General features: G+C 37.2%; 1 protein-coding gene across 1 annotated transcript in view; it reads left to right on the top strand.

The window, feature by feature from the left end:
* Positions 1-14550, top strand: part of LOC121640431 (CUB and sushi domain-containing protein 1-like) — a 344948-nt gene that overhangs the window by 226902 nt on the left and 103496 nt on the right. Inside the window, exons 25-30 of the mRNA XM_041986178.1 lie at positions 2124-2315; positions 5572-5698; positions 6162-6373; positions 9829-10020; positions 11808-11946; positions 13356-13543. Of these exons, the coding sequence (XP_041842112.1) occupies positions 2124-2315; positions 5572-5698; positions 6162-6373; positions 9829-10020; positions 11808-11946; positions 13356-13543 (1050 nt within the window). The remainder of the gene's footprint in view (positions 1-2123; positions 2316-5571; positions 5699-6161; positions 6374-9828; positions 10021-11807; positions 11947-13355; positions 13544-14550) is intronic.

Genomic DNA, 14550 nt, shown 5'->3' with positions numbered 1-14550 from the left:
AGTGATGAATAGACTAAGGTTAGGACAAGAGGAAGGAGGGAGAAGAAGAAAAAAATACTTTTAAAATGCTAAATTTTTGAGCTTATTTTAATAGAGCAATAGGAATTCACAGAATACCGTTTCAAGACAGTAAGACAAAAGGTTAAAGGAGCGAGATTCAGCTGTTGCAGAAAGGGGCTGACATTCATAGACACACTGTACAAATAAAATTCAGCTTAAAGTGAAGAATTACTTGTTGTTATTAAGTTTAAGTTATTAAAGGTGTTTATAAGGATTGATTGTTATTGGTCATTGAGTCCATTGACATTTTATGATTATGCTTAGAACTAAAAGAGAACACTTCTTTTTAATATTATTACAACACTCAGCTGTAAAGAGGATTAAAATATCAGACAGTTTGGAAACACACGGCAGAAAGAAAAGATAAAGAAAAAAAGTCACTAAAGTTCTAACTCCTAGAAGATCCTGACGGGTAAAACTTTGTGACATTGTAATGATTTTCGCTCATAAATGTACTAGTTATATATGCTTTTTTTTTCCTTTCTTTTTTTAGTTTAAAATGAAAAGGGACTAATGATGATAGTGATGACAAGAGAGCTGCCAGAGCAACAGAAAAGAATATTTACAAATGCCACTCTGTAATTACCAAAGAGCTTGAAATCTGCTTCATTAGTTTTTAATCTCATCACAGTTCAGACGGATCCAGGATGTAGCACTAAGAAGAAACAGAGAAGTAGGCTGGTTCAGATTGTGGAAAAGACACCACAGGAGATGTTTCTAGAGCCTTGGGTGGTGTTAAAACAACCTTGAGTGCTGGTTTCAGCAACTCTGAAAAGGTGCACACTGAACCAAGAGAGACACAAAGAAAGGAACAAAATAGAAAAACATTTGTAAAAATTTTAAATACAGTCTCTTAGAGATAATCTTCTATGCATATTAGGAATGTAGTTTAATTTAGATTTTCTTCAAAGCAACAGCTGTTAACCAGCTAACTAATTGTACCAATGGCAGAAAAACTAGATTTGAAACAAAGGCATTGGGTCATGTTTAAATGTGGAAAAGGATGGGGTGGAACGGTTTTAAAGTGGGCAACAATGAGTCCTGATCCAAATTCCTTCAAAAACCTTTGGAGTCAGATGAATACTGCTGTTGCACAAATGACTCCTGCAAACTTTAAAGCACCTAAATGTGTATAAGGTGTGGCAGAAACTACAATCAAATTCAGAGGATAAGTCTGTGTTGCCAAAGACAGCAAGTAATTGTGTTCTGCTTACATTTTATTTATGCATTCTTAATTTCACTGTATAGATAATGTATTTGTTTATGTCCAATAAACATGCAGTATTAATTAAAGTATTCTTATTATAAAAAAATGATTAATTTGCAGTTCTGCAGATATTTAAAATGCTGGGCTCACAGTTAGCAGTAATTCTAATCAGCACCATGCATGTGGTTGCGCTGTGGTTTGTTGATGCAGGTTAGATCAGAAAGTTGACATAAGTTGGCTCACATGCTGCGTACAGAGCTAAACCTTTTCTGATAGTGACAAGCTCACTGTTAATTAAGCATTATATAGCAGCTCAGATGCTCTGATATGAGGGAGGATGGTCGTTTTATGCAGTAGTACGCCAGCCAGCGCAAAAAAAAAAAAAAACAAAAATACATTTGTGCAATTGCACTGTCCTTGTTTGTTCACCTGTCTTTGAAGCAGGAATTTTGCAACATATGTGTGTTCCATGTTAAATTATTATTTGATGTATCTTCAGTTTCAAAGGAAATACATTTTGAAAAAGAAAAAACAACTCCTGGATCTCCTTATTGCTGTCATTTTTTTTCTTTTTTCATCATTGGAAGAAGCCTATACATTTTTAAAGTTTCTCAGAAACAAGCAAATGACTCAAGGCTGTATAAATGTTCACTCATTCACTGCAGCTGTGGATTTTTTTAGCATTTGCAGAATGTTCAAATTCAGAACTTCTGCAGGAAGTAGAGAGATTCAGGAGAATACAGTGACCTTATGTTCTCTTGTCCAGAGCTGAATATCTTTGTTCATTTATGCATAGCCAAGGAGACCTAATCTGTATGTGTGTGTGTGTGTGTGTGTGTGTGTGTCTTTCTTTAAGGTTTTGACCTAGTACATTGCGAGGAGCCTGGTGTTCCTAGTTATGGATATAAGATCCAGGATGATGGTCATTATGCCAACACTTTTGTTCTGTACTCCTGCAACCCCGGATACAGTCTCCATGGCAGCAGTACACTGACCTGTCTTAGCGGTGACAGACGTGTCTGGGACAAGCCGCTTCCTTCCTGTATCGGTTAGTATTCCAGCTGCATGTTTCCTAGTGCACCAGTAATTCATTACTACATCATTGAAATGTCAACATCTAGGAATGTTTTTTTTTTTTTTGGGGTGGGGGGGGGATGGGTGGCTGGGGGGCTATTTTATTGCAGTTCAGTGTTAATTCAGCTAGGACAATAAATGGTCAAAGCCACTAGATGCTGTTCAGTTAGAGATATTTGTAGCAGCGCTAATGCATCTCTGTGTATAAAAGCTGGCCTGTCTGCGCTACCTGTGAACAGACCATCGGCCATTTGACTTCAGGTTGTTACCATGCATGATATTCATTTATTTAACATTTATTTAACTTTTTTTTTCTTTTTTACACTAAAGACAATGACAGAAACCATGGCTCTGTCTGCTGTTCTGTGTGCTGTTCCCAGCATTTCACAGGAAAAACTGAAGATAATGTTGAAATAATACTGTTATGTAGAATAATACTGATTCAGCCATATGTGTTATCTGCATATCAAATTCAAAATCAAATACAATCAAAAATAGTTATCACACTATTTAACAGCTTCATGACTCCTGTAGTTTCTTTTTTTTTTTTACAGATTACTGAGAACATCGGCACCTATGCCATTAGAATGGATTTTGTTTTTCTTTAATGCTTCTAGTTCAGGCTGGTTAACGTTGTGGAAGTATTTCCATGTGAGGATGTTTTTGTTGTTATCTACTCACCTACATCAGTCAGATGTTTCAGGATGCCTGTAATAAAACTTTTCTAAAAAGATTTCTAACACAGTGATACTTTGGTAGAGAGACAGTGTCAGGAAAACTAACGTTATATTCTATCTGTTTAAAATGCACATTTATCATGTATGCTGCTGTTAAAGCATCAGAACTACTTGCATCCAGTTTTGTGCAAACACACTAAAATAAAGATAAAGTATTATATCACAGTAACATTTTTTAGAAAAATGGAAAAATGTTTATGCCCAACTGACTGAGAGCATAATGTACTAATAAGACACCACGTAACTGCTGCTATCCAGTCAATATAGTGTTTTTTTTACAGAAAGCAAAAGTATGTTTGAATATTTTCCAGGTTTGGAGTAGAACATTGCCGGAGGGCAGATTTAGCTTTAGTTGGCACTTGGCTTTGAGAAAAGTATGTTAAACAATTCAGGGGCTTTAACACTGGTAATTGTTTTTGTTTGTCCTTTTTTTTTCTCAGGATTTTGGACATGTGAAAATTGCTTTCTCTTTTAACTACAACATATGCATCTAGTCAGTCTTAATAATCATTAAGGAACCAATTGTGACACTGATGACACATGAAGATGTATTTGTATTCTTGTATTGTCTCTTTCCACCTCTGAACCCCTAAAGCAAATTTGCATCCATTAGTCCATAGGTCTTCTTGTCCATAAATATTTTGTGGCTTTGCATACTGGGTGGAGGCATGCACATGGTACATACTAAGACCCTAACCTTGTCTATTTGCAACCTGCCAGTACACCTGAACTTTATGACGTGGGACTGAGCCTGATGCAGTTGCTAATGGCAACAAAAAGAATAGATATAGATAGATGAGTGTGGTACATACAATATTTAAAAGGATATATATTTTTGACTGGTTGAGGATAAAATTGTATAAATGTGCAGTTAATCATTAGTTTGTAGCTCCTCTGTATTGCCTTATTTCAGGTAATCAAGCAACTAGAAGAATATTTGCTGGCAGAACCCTGGGGTAGCTATCCCCCACTGCTGTCCTTTCTGTTTGTCTTTCTTCCTCTCTGACAATCTCCTTCTTTGACTGTCTGGCTCTGTGTGAGTTAGTATGGAGATCATGACATGGCCTTGCCTCAGGCTGTTTCCATGCCATCGTTCTCTCTGCATCTTCCACACTGAGTTGTGGTAAACCTATGTGGGACTCTTATTGCGATGCTCTCTCTTTCTGTGCTCACAGTTCATTTTGTCAACTTGTGCTACATCCTCTCTATACATGTCTACATGTTGCCCCCCCCATTATTTCTCTTTCCTGCCTGATTTAGGCTTGCTAATTCCTTTTTCTCCTTGTGTCAGTGCTTCTTCTTATCTGCTTAAAAAAATAAATAAATAAACCAAAAAGGATAGTTGCCTTTTTCTTCTATAGTAAGGACAATAAGTATTAAAGCAACTTTGTGTGTTTTGTGAGAAAATGGACTGATGTGATTGCATAACTGTATAAGTGTTTTTAAATGTCTTTCTGGTCCTCTGTGTAATTGTGTGGTTATCCTCCTCTCCCTTTGTTTTTGTGACCACATGTAAATGTGGATTTCTGTGTATTCTGCCCAGGGAAATGCAGCAGAAGTAGGATGTCCTTGTCTCGATATAGCAGATTATTGCAATGCCTGCTCAGCTCACACAAAAACACAATATGCACATATAAAGCCGTCTCCGTGGCAAAATACTTCCTAATCAGTAGAGATCTTCTGGCTCACTGGGCTACTATAGGTACTGTTGTGTATCACCATGATGATTTTTTAAATCTGCTCCCAGACTTAAACACTGTTTCTCACGCCCCCCCCATGCCTTTCCACTGAAAACAATATAAGAAAAGCACAGATTTCAGATCTCTTTCTTGTCTATAAGCTACATTTTCTCTCTTGAAATGTAAATATTATAGGGAGATTTGTTTGAGGGATATCGGCCATCAAAGTTGTTATCAACCTTGGTACAGCATATCAAGGTGGAGCTAATCATTCAAGCACTTTTGAACTGATTATCACTTAAATCAACCTTCACACCTCAATATGATTATCAATAAAGAAGTGAAAATGAACTGAAATGCTAACAGGGCTAAGAAGAAAGCCAGAAAATGGGGTCGATAGAATCTTTAAAAAGACAGAGAAAGTCAGAATCATCAACACCAACATTATCCTGCTCTAACAGCTGATAAAAGCCAAAATGAGAAGTTATTCAGTAATGTGCAATGTAATTAAAAACCCCATCTATTTCTACATTTATTTACAAGCTAATACCCTGAATCTGAATTTACTTCCATTTTTTTTAAATAACCAACATGTTTTTACATTTTTACATGTACTGTACAGATCCATAAGAGACTGGAATTATTTGTTTTATTGTGCCGCTTGATGAATGCTGATATAGAGCACACTTAGGTCCATTCAGACCTAAACAGATATCAGAGTTTTTGTGGAGTTTGGAGTTTTGGTGATCACAGAATTGTGCCTCTTTTTTTTTTTTTTAAATGATGACACCAACCTTGTCTCCGGTCTTTTTAGCGGAGTGTGGAGGTCACATAACTGGAGCAGTGTCTGGGCGGATTCTGTCCCCTGGATACCCTGCTCCATATGACAACAACCTCCACTGTACCTGGACTATAGAGGCTGATACAGGAAAAACTATCAGGTAATTATGAGGTGGTTTAATATACAATTTAGTGTTGACCTGCTTAAACTGGAAGAGTCTCATTTTAGATTACTATATGAAACAGCCAAAGCAAGAATGTTTCCTGAAAGAAATAAAACAACAGTTTTGTTGTTTCTACCCACTGCCTGTTAGTAACGTCAGCCTAATCTATCTTATAAAAGCAGAATCTTAAAGAGATTAAAACATTCAAGACTGTCTGGTAATATATTCACTAATAAATCATAAATGTACGCTCTCAAAACCACAGCTGTGTTTGAGTGTGCACCACATTAGTCATAACGCCACCATTTGGGTGTTTTTTTTAGCACACTGTGGCAACTGCTGACAGTTATGTGTGCTTGCAGGGCTACTGTTATGTTGTATCTATCTTTTGATGTGCTTTTCTTTATTTTTGGTGCCAGCAACTGTTGGTAAAACCTTGTGTATTTGTGTGTTTTCCCAGCCTTCACTTTATTGTCTTTGACACGGAGGTCGACCATGATATTCTGAGAGTTTGGGATGGTCCATCTGGGCCATCAGATGGTGGGATCCTGTTGAAAGAATGGTCTGGCCCAGCTCTACCTGAAGATATCCACTCAACCTTCAACATACTCACACTGCAGTTCGATTCAGATTATTTCATCAGCAAGCAAGGATTTTCAATCCAGTTTTCTAGTAAGTACCTTAATCTCTTTATCATAATCGCTTAAGTTAATTTACACATAAACATCCTTAACACCAAAAAATCATCTAAAACAGTTAAAACTCTACTAAATCAATCATTTGGGTGGCCTGTTTTGCTTTATACCATATCCATTTATAAAGAAAAGCCAATTACTGAGTTTGCTATTAAATTAGCTAATTAGAAAACTAATACAGTTTTTTAGTTATTACACAAACTCCATTTATATTTGAAATAGGATAATTAATGTGACATTAATGTTTAATTTAACAGGATTTCTGAAAATGTCGAACCAAAGAATCAAATGAGACATTTATTATATCACCATGGGACACAGGCTTACCGAGTAGATGACAGAGGGAGCCCACCAGAGACTGTTGGCTCAATTTTTAGTTGTATTACACCAACGAGAACATGAGAGTGCAGCTTCATCTTAGATAAGTTAACTCAGAGTTTTTAGTTTGCTTTGATTGATTTTTAAAAGATGAACAAAGTTCACTAAAGACAAGCTCTTGATGCTGTTCATCTTAGGGAAATATGTGTCACAGTTTTAGTATGTGGATACAAAGTTGAGACTGGAAGAAAAAATTTAATAAATGCTTGAATTGTTACTTCTGGTGAAGTGTTGGAAACAGATGCACATGACAGATTTGCCTTCGGGGCTCCCTGTCAGAAAGGCTCTTTATTACGATACATGGTTACTTTTGTGCAAAAGTCTAGTTTAAGCCAAATCTGAAGAAGAAGAAGAAGAAAAAAAAAACAAAAAAAACTGAACAAAGTATATGCTAATAACAAAACCCTGTTTTACTGTGGGAAACAGGATTTAATCTCTAAGGTTTCAATCTCTGCCAGTCATTCACTGTAAGCTCCTTCCTGCAGAGACTTGACTCTCATTTTACTACCTCAACTGACTTGCTAAGCCTTTTTGTAGAATGATGACAAACATCTTCCACCAGTGAAATGCACTGAAAGACTTAAAGTGCATTGGCTGCAGCCTGACTGGTCATCGTGCTTAATTTTTTTTCTTAAGGTGTTCGACTATATCATTGAAATCAAGGATATTGTACCAACTTGACATTAATAAGTGCAATCTGCCATTTACTACCATGTGGAGAGTAACATAACTATAAAACTAAAGAGAAGGTAATCGTCTTTAAATGCAAGTGCTCAAATTAAACATGGTAAACAAGGCTTCAAAACCAGGTTATATGGCTAATCTCAGAAGTAATAAAAAAAGAGTACTGCTCTTTTTCTAGTCATAAAACATCAGCTTTGATGTGTTTTGTTGTATTTTAAATTTGGCCAGTGGGCGCTGCTTTTCTGCAGTGTTTCACATCTTCACCTCGGTCTCCTTCAGTCAAAGCAACATGTTTACTGAAGTTGGGATTATTTTTTATTTATTGCTCTTTTTAAGCAGTGCTTATCAGCTTGATAAGAGACACCCTCACACACAGAGGTGCCAACCTTGTTCATCTGACCATAAATTACCAGACTTTGGCTTGAGCTGGGAGAGGTACATTTGCTCTGTAATTCAAATACATCCACAGGCTTTAATTTGTGACATCAAACTATTTTAAAACATGTCAAGATTCTTTTCTTTTTGCTTCTTTCTCTTTCACCACATCTCTCCATTCACTCCATATTTAAAACAATAAATATTTACACTCACTAACACGCTGATGAGAATACTGCTATTTCATTACTATGGAAATGACTCCCTATATTTATCTCCTTGTTGATTTACTGAAGCTCTGAGCTCATTCATATGAAGAAACGTTTCTGGATTTGTTGACTATAGGGGTGAACTTTCTACAAATATCTCTTGGGTAATATTGCTTTATAGGCAATAAATTGTGTAAAGGTGGATTTTCAGATCTTTTAGTGACTCAAATGGCAAAAGTCTACTTGCAATTGTCACAATCAAAGTACCAACAACATTGTGTAAATGCTTAAAAAAATAATGGCCTGCCTCACAGTCTTCTACGTAAAGTGCAGACTGAACATAGATGTACTAAATTCACCTGAGATAAAGTCAAGGGAATACAATACTAATAAGTAAAATGATTAAAAAAAAACAACAAAAAAAACATGGTGTGTGTCAATATTACAAGATTCTTAAACCCCTTCAAGCCTCCCATTGGTGAAACAAATCAAAGTATTCAAATTAATTAAGCTCATCCCCCACAAAGGTTTCTCTGTGCATTACTGCAAGTGGGAATACAGAGTGTGCAGCAAAAAATAAAAGACTGAAATATCCAGTTCACATATATATATTCTGACTTTAAACTTGGTACTATGTTAATTTTGGCAGCAGTGGCAGCAGGTGTCCTTGGGACTGATACACAAGCTTGGATCACCTTGCATTTGGAAGCATCTCCTATTCTTCTTGGCAGATACGTCAAGGCCTAGCCAGGGTAGAGTTTGTGCATCAGTGGAGAGAATTTTTCAGGTCTTTACAGAGATACTCAGCTGGGATCAGGTTGACATTGCAGATCCCCAAAGAAAGGTGTGTGAGTCAAGCCTTGAGGCTTTCTTGTGTGTGAATCCCCTTTAGTTTCTGCTGTGGTGATGCCAGTGTACTTTTTGGGGGGGATTTATACAACTTGAAATTAACTTTGTCCATTGAGATAAATTTAAGTAAGTAAATATTTATTTATATTACACCTTTCAAGATAAAAATCGCAAAGTTCTTCACAGAGAAAAACAGGAACAACTATTGCAAAGGTTCTGGCACCTTTAGCCCTTAACTGTGAGTGCTGCACAACCAGCCGACCCTGATCACATGACCTCAGGGTCCTCCTGGGGACATATGGCTGCACAAATTCCCAGATATAAATTAGTGCTTGAGCTTGTAATGCGTCTCTATAAACTTTTTTAAAACAATAAATTTATTTAATTTTAAAGAACTAAAGTAATTAATTTATATAAGATTGTTCTTTTGACACTTTCTGTGTATTACTGGTCTGATAGTTGTCCCATGAGGTTCACTCACCTCCACGAAGGAACTCTGGATCTTATTCGCAATGACCATTAGCTTGTTGGTTACATGCCCTATCAAATCAGTTTGGGTGGGCAGCAAGATGCAGAAATTCTGTTTGTTATTCCAAACTTCTTCCATCTGAGAATGATAGAGGCTTGAACTCATCAAATGCTGCAGAAACTCTTGTATCGTCCCAGTTATTCACCTTGACACAGCTCTGTTTAGCAGGTGTGCTGACAGTTCTTTCAAACTCATGGTGGTTTTCACTCTGATTTTGGTATAGCATCTACTGTAACTGCTTATATTGTATATTCAGAGAATTATGGTAAGTAGAGATGTAGATATATCTCAAGGACAACTATGATAAGTAGAACATACAAGCGCTAAATGGTATTGCAAAGTGTCTATTGCAAAGTTCTTTGTCAGAACCACCAACATATCAGTATGTGTTGGCCTTTTTTTTTTCAGCCACAACAGCGACAACCTGCAACGACCCTGGCATCCCTGTAAATGGTTCTCGGTATGGGGACAGTAAGGAGCCAGGAGACAGTATGACTTTCCAGTGTGACCCTGGTTATCAGCTGCAAGGCCATGACACAATCACATGTGTGCGGATGGATAACAGATTCTACTGGCAACCTGACCCACCAACATGTATGGGTAGGTGCACAGTGTTCTTTTGACTGCCAAGATATGAACGGAATTAACTGGTGACGCCAGTGATGATTAAGATCTGTGTGCTGTATTTGACTATAACAATTAGGAGAAAATATTAAAAAGCATCAGCATGAGTGAATATATCTGAAAAGAAAAGATCTCCATCTTTGTGGGTTGAATGATAGTGAGGTGGCCATGAGATAAAGGGTGGAAAAATTTGATGTAGAATCACCAAGCGAAGGAGTTAGTGATTACATTTCTTTATCAGCAGTATTGAGAATCCTGAGCATATTTGCCATTTTCTTTCTCCATTATCACTACCATCTGACCCACTCGCTGCTATTCTGTAAACCAGTGGGCTCCTGCATCCCCAGCTTGAGTTCATTCTCACCTTTCTGCTGCAGTTTGTTATTTCCACTGCCCCATTGTTCCTTTAGTTCCTATCCACAGGTTCTTCTTGACTTCCTCAGTAAAGGAGGGAAGTGACATGGAAATCTGCAACCTGACTTATTTCTTTGAATCAGAAAAAAAGGAAATGCAGAGCCAGAGATACAGTCAGTGATAAAGATAGTATATCCAGTTTCCTCACATGCAGTCTACAAATCCAAACATGCCAAAGACAAGATTTGTAGCAGCTTCAAAGATTATTCTGCCCATACTTTTAACTTAACATTTTGCTGCTGCTGTTTTAGCTAAATGTCTTAATTGGGGTGCAAAATCTTTAAAGTTCTTTCTCCTGATTAATTACTCTGTCCAGTTCAGTTTTCATGTCATGTTGCTCAGAGTAGATAAATAAGAAAAATCAACAGAGATTCTGTTTTGCTGCAGTATTAATTATTCAACGACTAGAGTGAAGTCTGCCATCATCCACAGCTGAAGATGGAATGCAAATAACATGAGCAATCTGGAAAAAATACCTGCATGAAGTAGCACACCGTCTACCTGCAAGCTTGCAGCAACAAGCCGCAGCCAGTCTTATCATTTCAGCTTTTATTTGTCACCTCCTTTTATTTATTACTCAGCACTAAGTAGAAGCCCTCTAGCACCATCATCGAGTGTGCCTTGTAACTATGCCTGTGAAAAACATTAGGATTTGTTTCTAATAGTGACTTTGACCCTGTCCCAGTAACCTCAGATTTTGCACAACTCAAGATAAAATGTAGTGCCTAAATCTGCTTCCATTTTGCTGTTTGCCCTATTTCCCTCCCCTTCACTTTTACCTTAGGAGATGAATCCTTCATGTTCAGAAGCTCAAAAGATTAAACACATTAGTCAACACTATACCCAACAGTCTGCAGCAGTGGGTTTTTGTGGCTGTTTGTGAGATATTTGCAACTGTTAATGCCTTTGTTTACCTGCTGATAATCCGTTCACACACCCCCTCGACCCCCAAGACACCTCTGCATGTTTCAAACTTCTCCTTTACATCATCAAATTGCTGCTTGAATGCATCTTTCTCTAACCCTTCTTTGATCTCTGGCTTGATGTGAACCAACAGGACTGCTAAGGGTGTTTTTTTTTTTTTCCCTAAGAACCACCAGCCACGCACACTGTGACTAAATATTACCATCTGTCTTTTTTTTCTCTTATTATCTACAGTCATCTGTGGGGTCAATATATGTCTGCAAAGGGAGAGTTTGCGTCTCTTATCTAACATTTGCCATCGTCCATATTACTGATTAACTTGCTGCTGTTTTACCTATTTGTGGTGGTTAAATTGTTGATCAATTATTGGTCATTACTTCAACATCTTTGTGTTTCTTTTCCTGTCACTATTTATCTAATTTCAGCGACCTGTGGGGGTAACGTCAGCGGCCCCTCCGGTGTGATTCTTTCTCCTAACTACCCACAGCCTTACCCTGCCGGGAAAGAGTGCGACTGGAGAATTAGAGTCAACCCTGACTTTGTCATCGCCCTCATCTTCAAAAGGTGGTGCCTGTTAAATTTACAACATGGTGCTCTATCTACAGAGATGTGACCACTCACGTCTTTCCTGACATGTATATTTATGAGCATTCCTGGACAAGTGAAGGTTGTTGATCATACTTTCCCCTGGGTGTGGTGTTTTCCTGGTTTATTAAAATTAATTGGAAAATTATTATGGAAGGTGGCCCAGGTTTGTTGGAATATTTAAGAGAGCAGTTAAAACAAACTGTAATCCAGTTTTAATCCAAGCTAGATAATACAGTGTTCATCTACAACATGTGTTCACCCTGCACATTTTCATAATCAAATTACTGCATGTTGTGTAGGAAAAACAGAAAAAGAAAGCTTTCAAGTTAAGTTTTTCCACCACACTACAACAATATCTGAAGACTGTTAAACATCAGTATGTGTTTTTATTTAATTTTCTGCCAGTGTGACTGCACACCAGGACAGAAGGCGAAAGGAAACCTAAGGATTTAAAATTTCTCTTAAGAAAGTAATATATTACCAACCTCTTTTCTTTTTTGTCAAAGTTGACCGCATTTAATGTGGTTCTCAGACTCAGATGTAGTCCCTATGTCAAGGAAATAGTTTGGTTAAATTGCACTGTGTCACACTAGCAACTGGATATCAATACAATGGACATTTTGAATGTGCACCACAGCTGAATCATGGTCGTTATTTGCTTATACTACAACTTTAGTAATCTGCTTTTTTGTTTGTCTCTTAAAGTAAAGCAAAACAACTTGTAGGAGGGGGGGTTCGAGGTGATGGGGGTTATCCTTTTAGCAAATTTAGATATAATATAAAAATGTGCACACTCATAGTTAATACCCTCATGAGGACCAACTGTCTTCCCATACTGTATGTACAGAGAGATGAAGAGATGTTTTCAAAGAGAACCGGTAAAACATGCATTAGTAGCTGCTTTGGGTTTAGGTGGTAGTAACATAATAATGTTTAACTTTAAGAGGTCAGATGTTGCTTTCAGGTTCCTGCATGTTCTTCTGTGTTGCATATATTCTTTTTCAAGTACAGTGAAAGGCCAGCAAAATTAACAAACCCAAACAGAAGGTATAAGATGGGAATTCATATCAAATAGACTGAAACTTAATTTTCTTATATTTAATTGGACCTCCAGAGCCAAGCCTATGATGTCTCTTTAAAATGAAGATAATATTGAAGGGATAGAAGGCACATTCTTAGAAGTCAAGACAACAATAAATACATACAGAAATATTTATAAGTTCCTTTATTTCTGTCAGTAATCATGTTGAATCAAATGAAAATGACTGGATCGATGTGTGCAGAGAATTCATACACACAAACATGATATTCAAAAATAAATCTTGCCAACAGTTCAAAGATTTCTGAATGTACGCATTAACCCTTTTGTTTTTGTTTTTTTCCAGTTTCAATATGGAGCCAAGTTACGACTTCCTGCACATCTATGAAGGTGAAGACTCTAATGGGCCACTTTTAGCAAGTCTCCAAGGCAACCAGGCCCCAGAGCGAATAGAGAGCAGTGGTAACAGTCTTTTCCTGGCATTCAGATCTGACGCCTCACTGGGCATGTCTGGATTTGCCATTGAATATAGAGGTAATTAAAGCATGGCAGTTTTTCTTGTATTTGTATATTTTACAACAATTTCACACGTATGATGAGACACAGCAAGCAAAAACTACATTTCTTCATCACCTGGTCAATTTTGAGATTATTTTTTTCTTTCTTCCTAATATATCTTCTTTCAGACTAGTGAACAGAAAATCTCAAAAATAAACATTTTAGGCATTTGTCTGCATATACACACAAATCTCTTCTAAATTCACTCAAAGTTTGCCATTTCACACGAAGCACAGCTCAGCGGTGGCTGTCTGCACCCTGTCATGTTTGGTATCGTTCGAAAGCTCTGGCTCTGCTGAACAGTGTGCTCTCATCCAGACTTGACATTTCTCCCAGTGTTAACAACTATCTCAGTAACAACCAATATCATTGGTTCTTATTAGCCACGTGACGCGATCCGTTTAATTCCTGTTTGGCTTTTCCCAGGACCTATAAAGTCAAAATGTTGAAAGAAAAACTCTAAAATGTTGTCAGAGAAGACATCACTGATGTTCATCTGTAAGAGAAAGACAGAACGGCACAAACACCAAGATCAGCTAATGAAATATCAAGTTCATCGTCACAAAGCTGTCAGTGGTGTCTCACAGCTCATGCTGCACATTTAAATGAACTGATCAGTCCCCCAACAGGACATGATGTCACCTTTGACAACAATGTGTAGATTTGGGAATCCCTGCACGTCCACTAAAATATATCAGAAATACAACAGGAGAGTATGAGGAAATAAATCTCTCCATCTTGGCAGCTTTGATGTGTTTTAAAAGTTCTAAATAGGTGTTTCTATTAGTTTAATTGGATCTGATGTCTGCAAATAGTTTTTATAACAAAACAGTGTTAAATTTTACCATCCAAAAATCTAAAAGTGATTTTCTCAGGAGGTCTGCCAGGAGTAGATGTATGAACGTGTGACTGATTTGTTTTCAAGTGAGGCTCCTACACGTGTTACAGTTGTGATCTTTGATGTTTTATAAATGTTCTGCTTT

Source organism: Melanotaenia boesemani, chromosome 1 (genome assembly GCF_017639745.1).
Source record: "Melanotaenia boesemani isolate fMelBoe1 chromosome 1, fMelBoe1.pri, whole genome shotgun sequence".
In the NCBI taxonomy this organism is placed as follows: domain Eukaryota; kingdom Metazoa; phylum Chordata; class Actinopteri; order Atheriniformes; family Melanotaeniidae; genus Melanotaenia; species Melanotaenia boesemani.
Note: the sequence above shows the minus strand (reverse complement) of the source record. Positions and strands in the feature narration are given on the sequence as shown.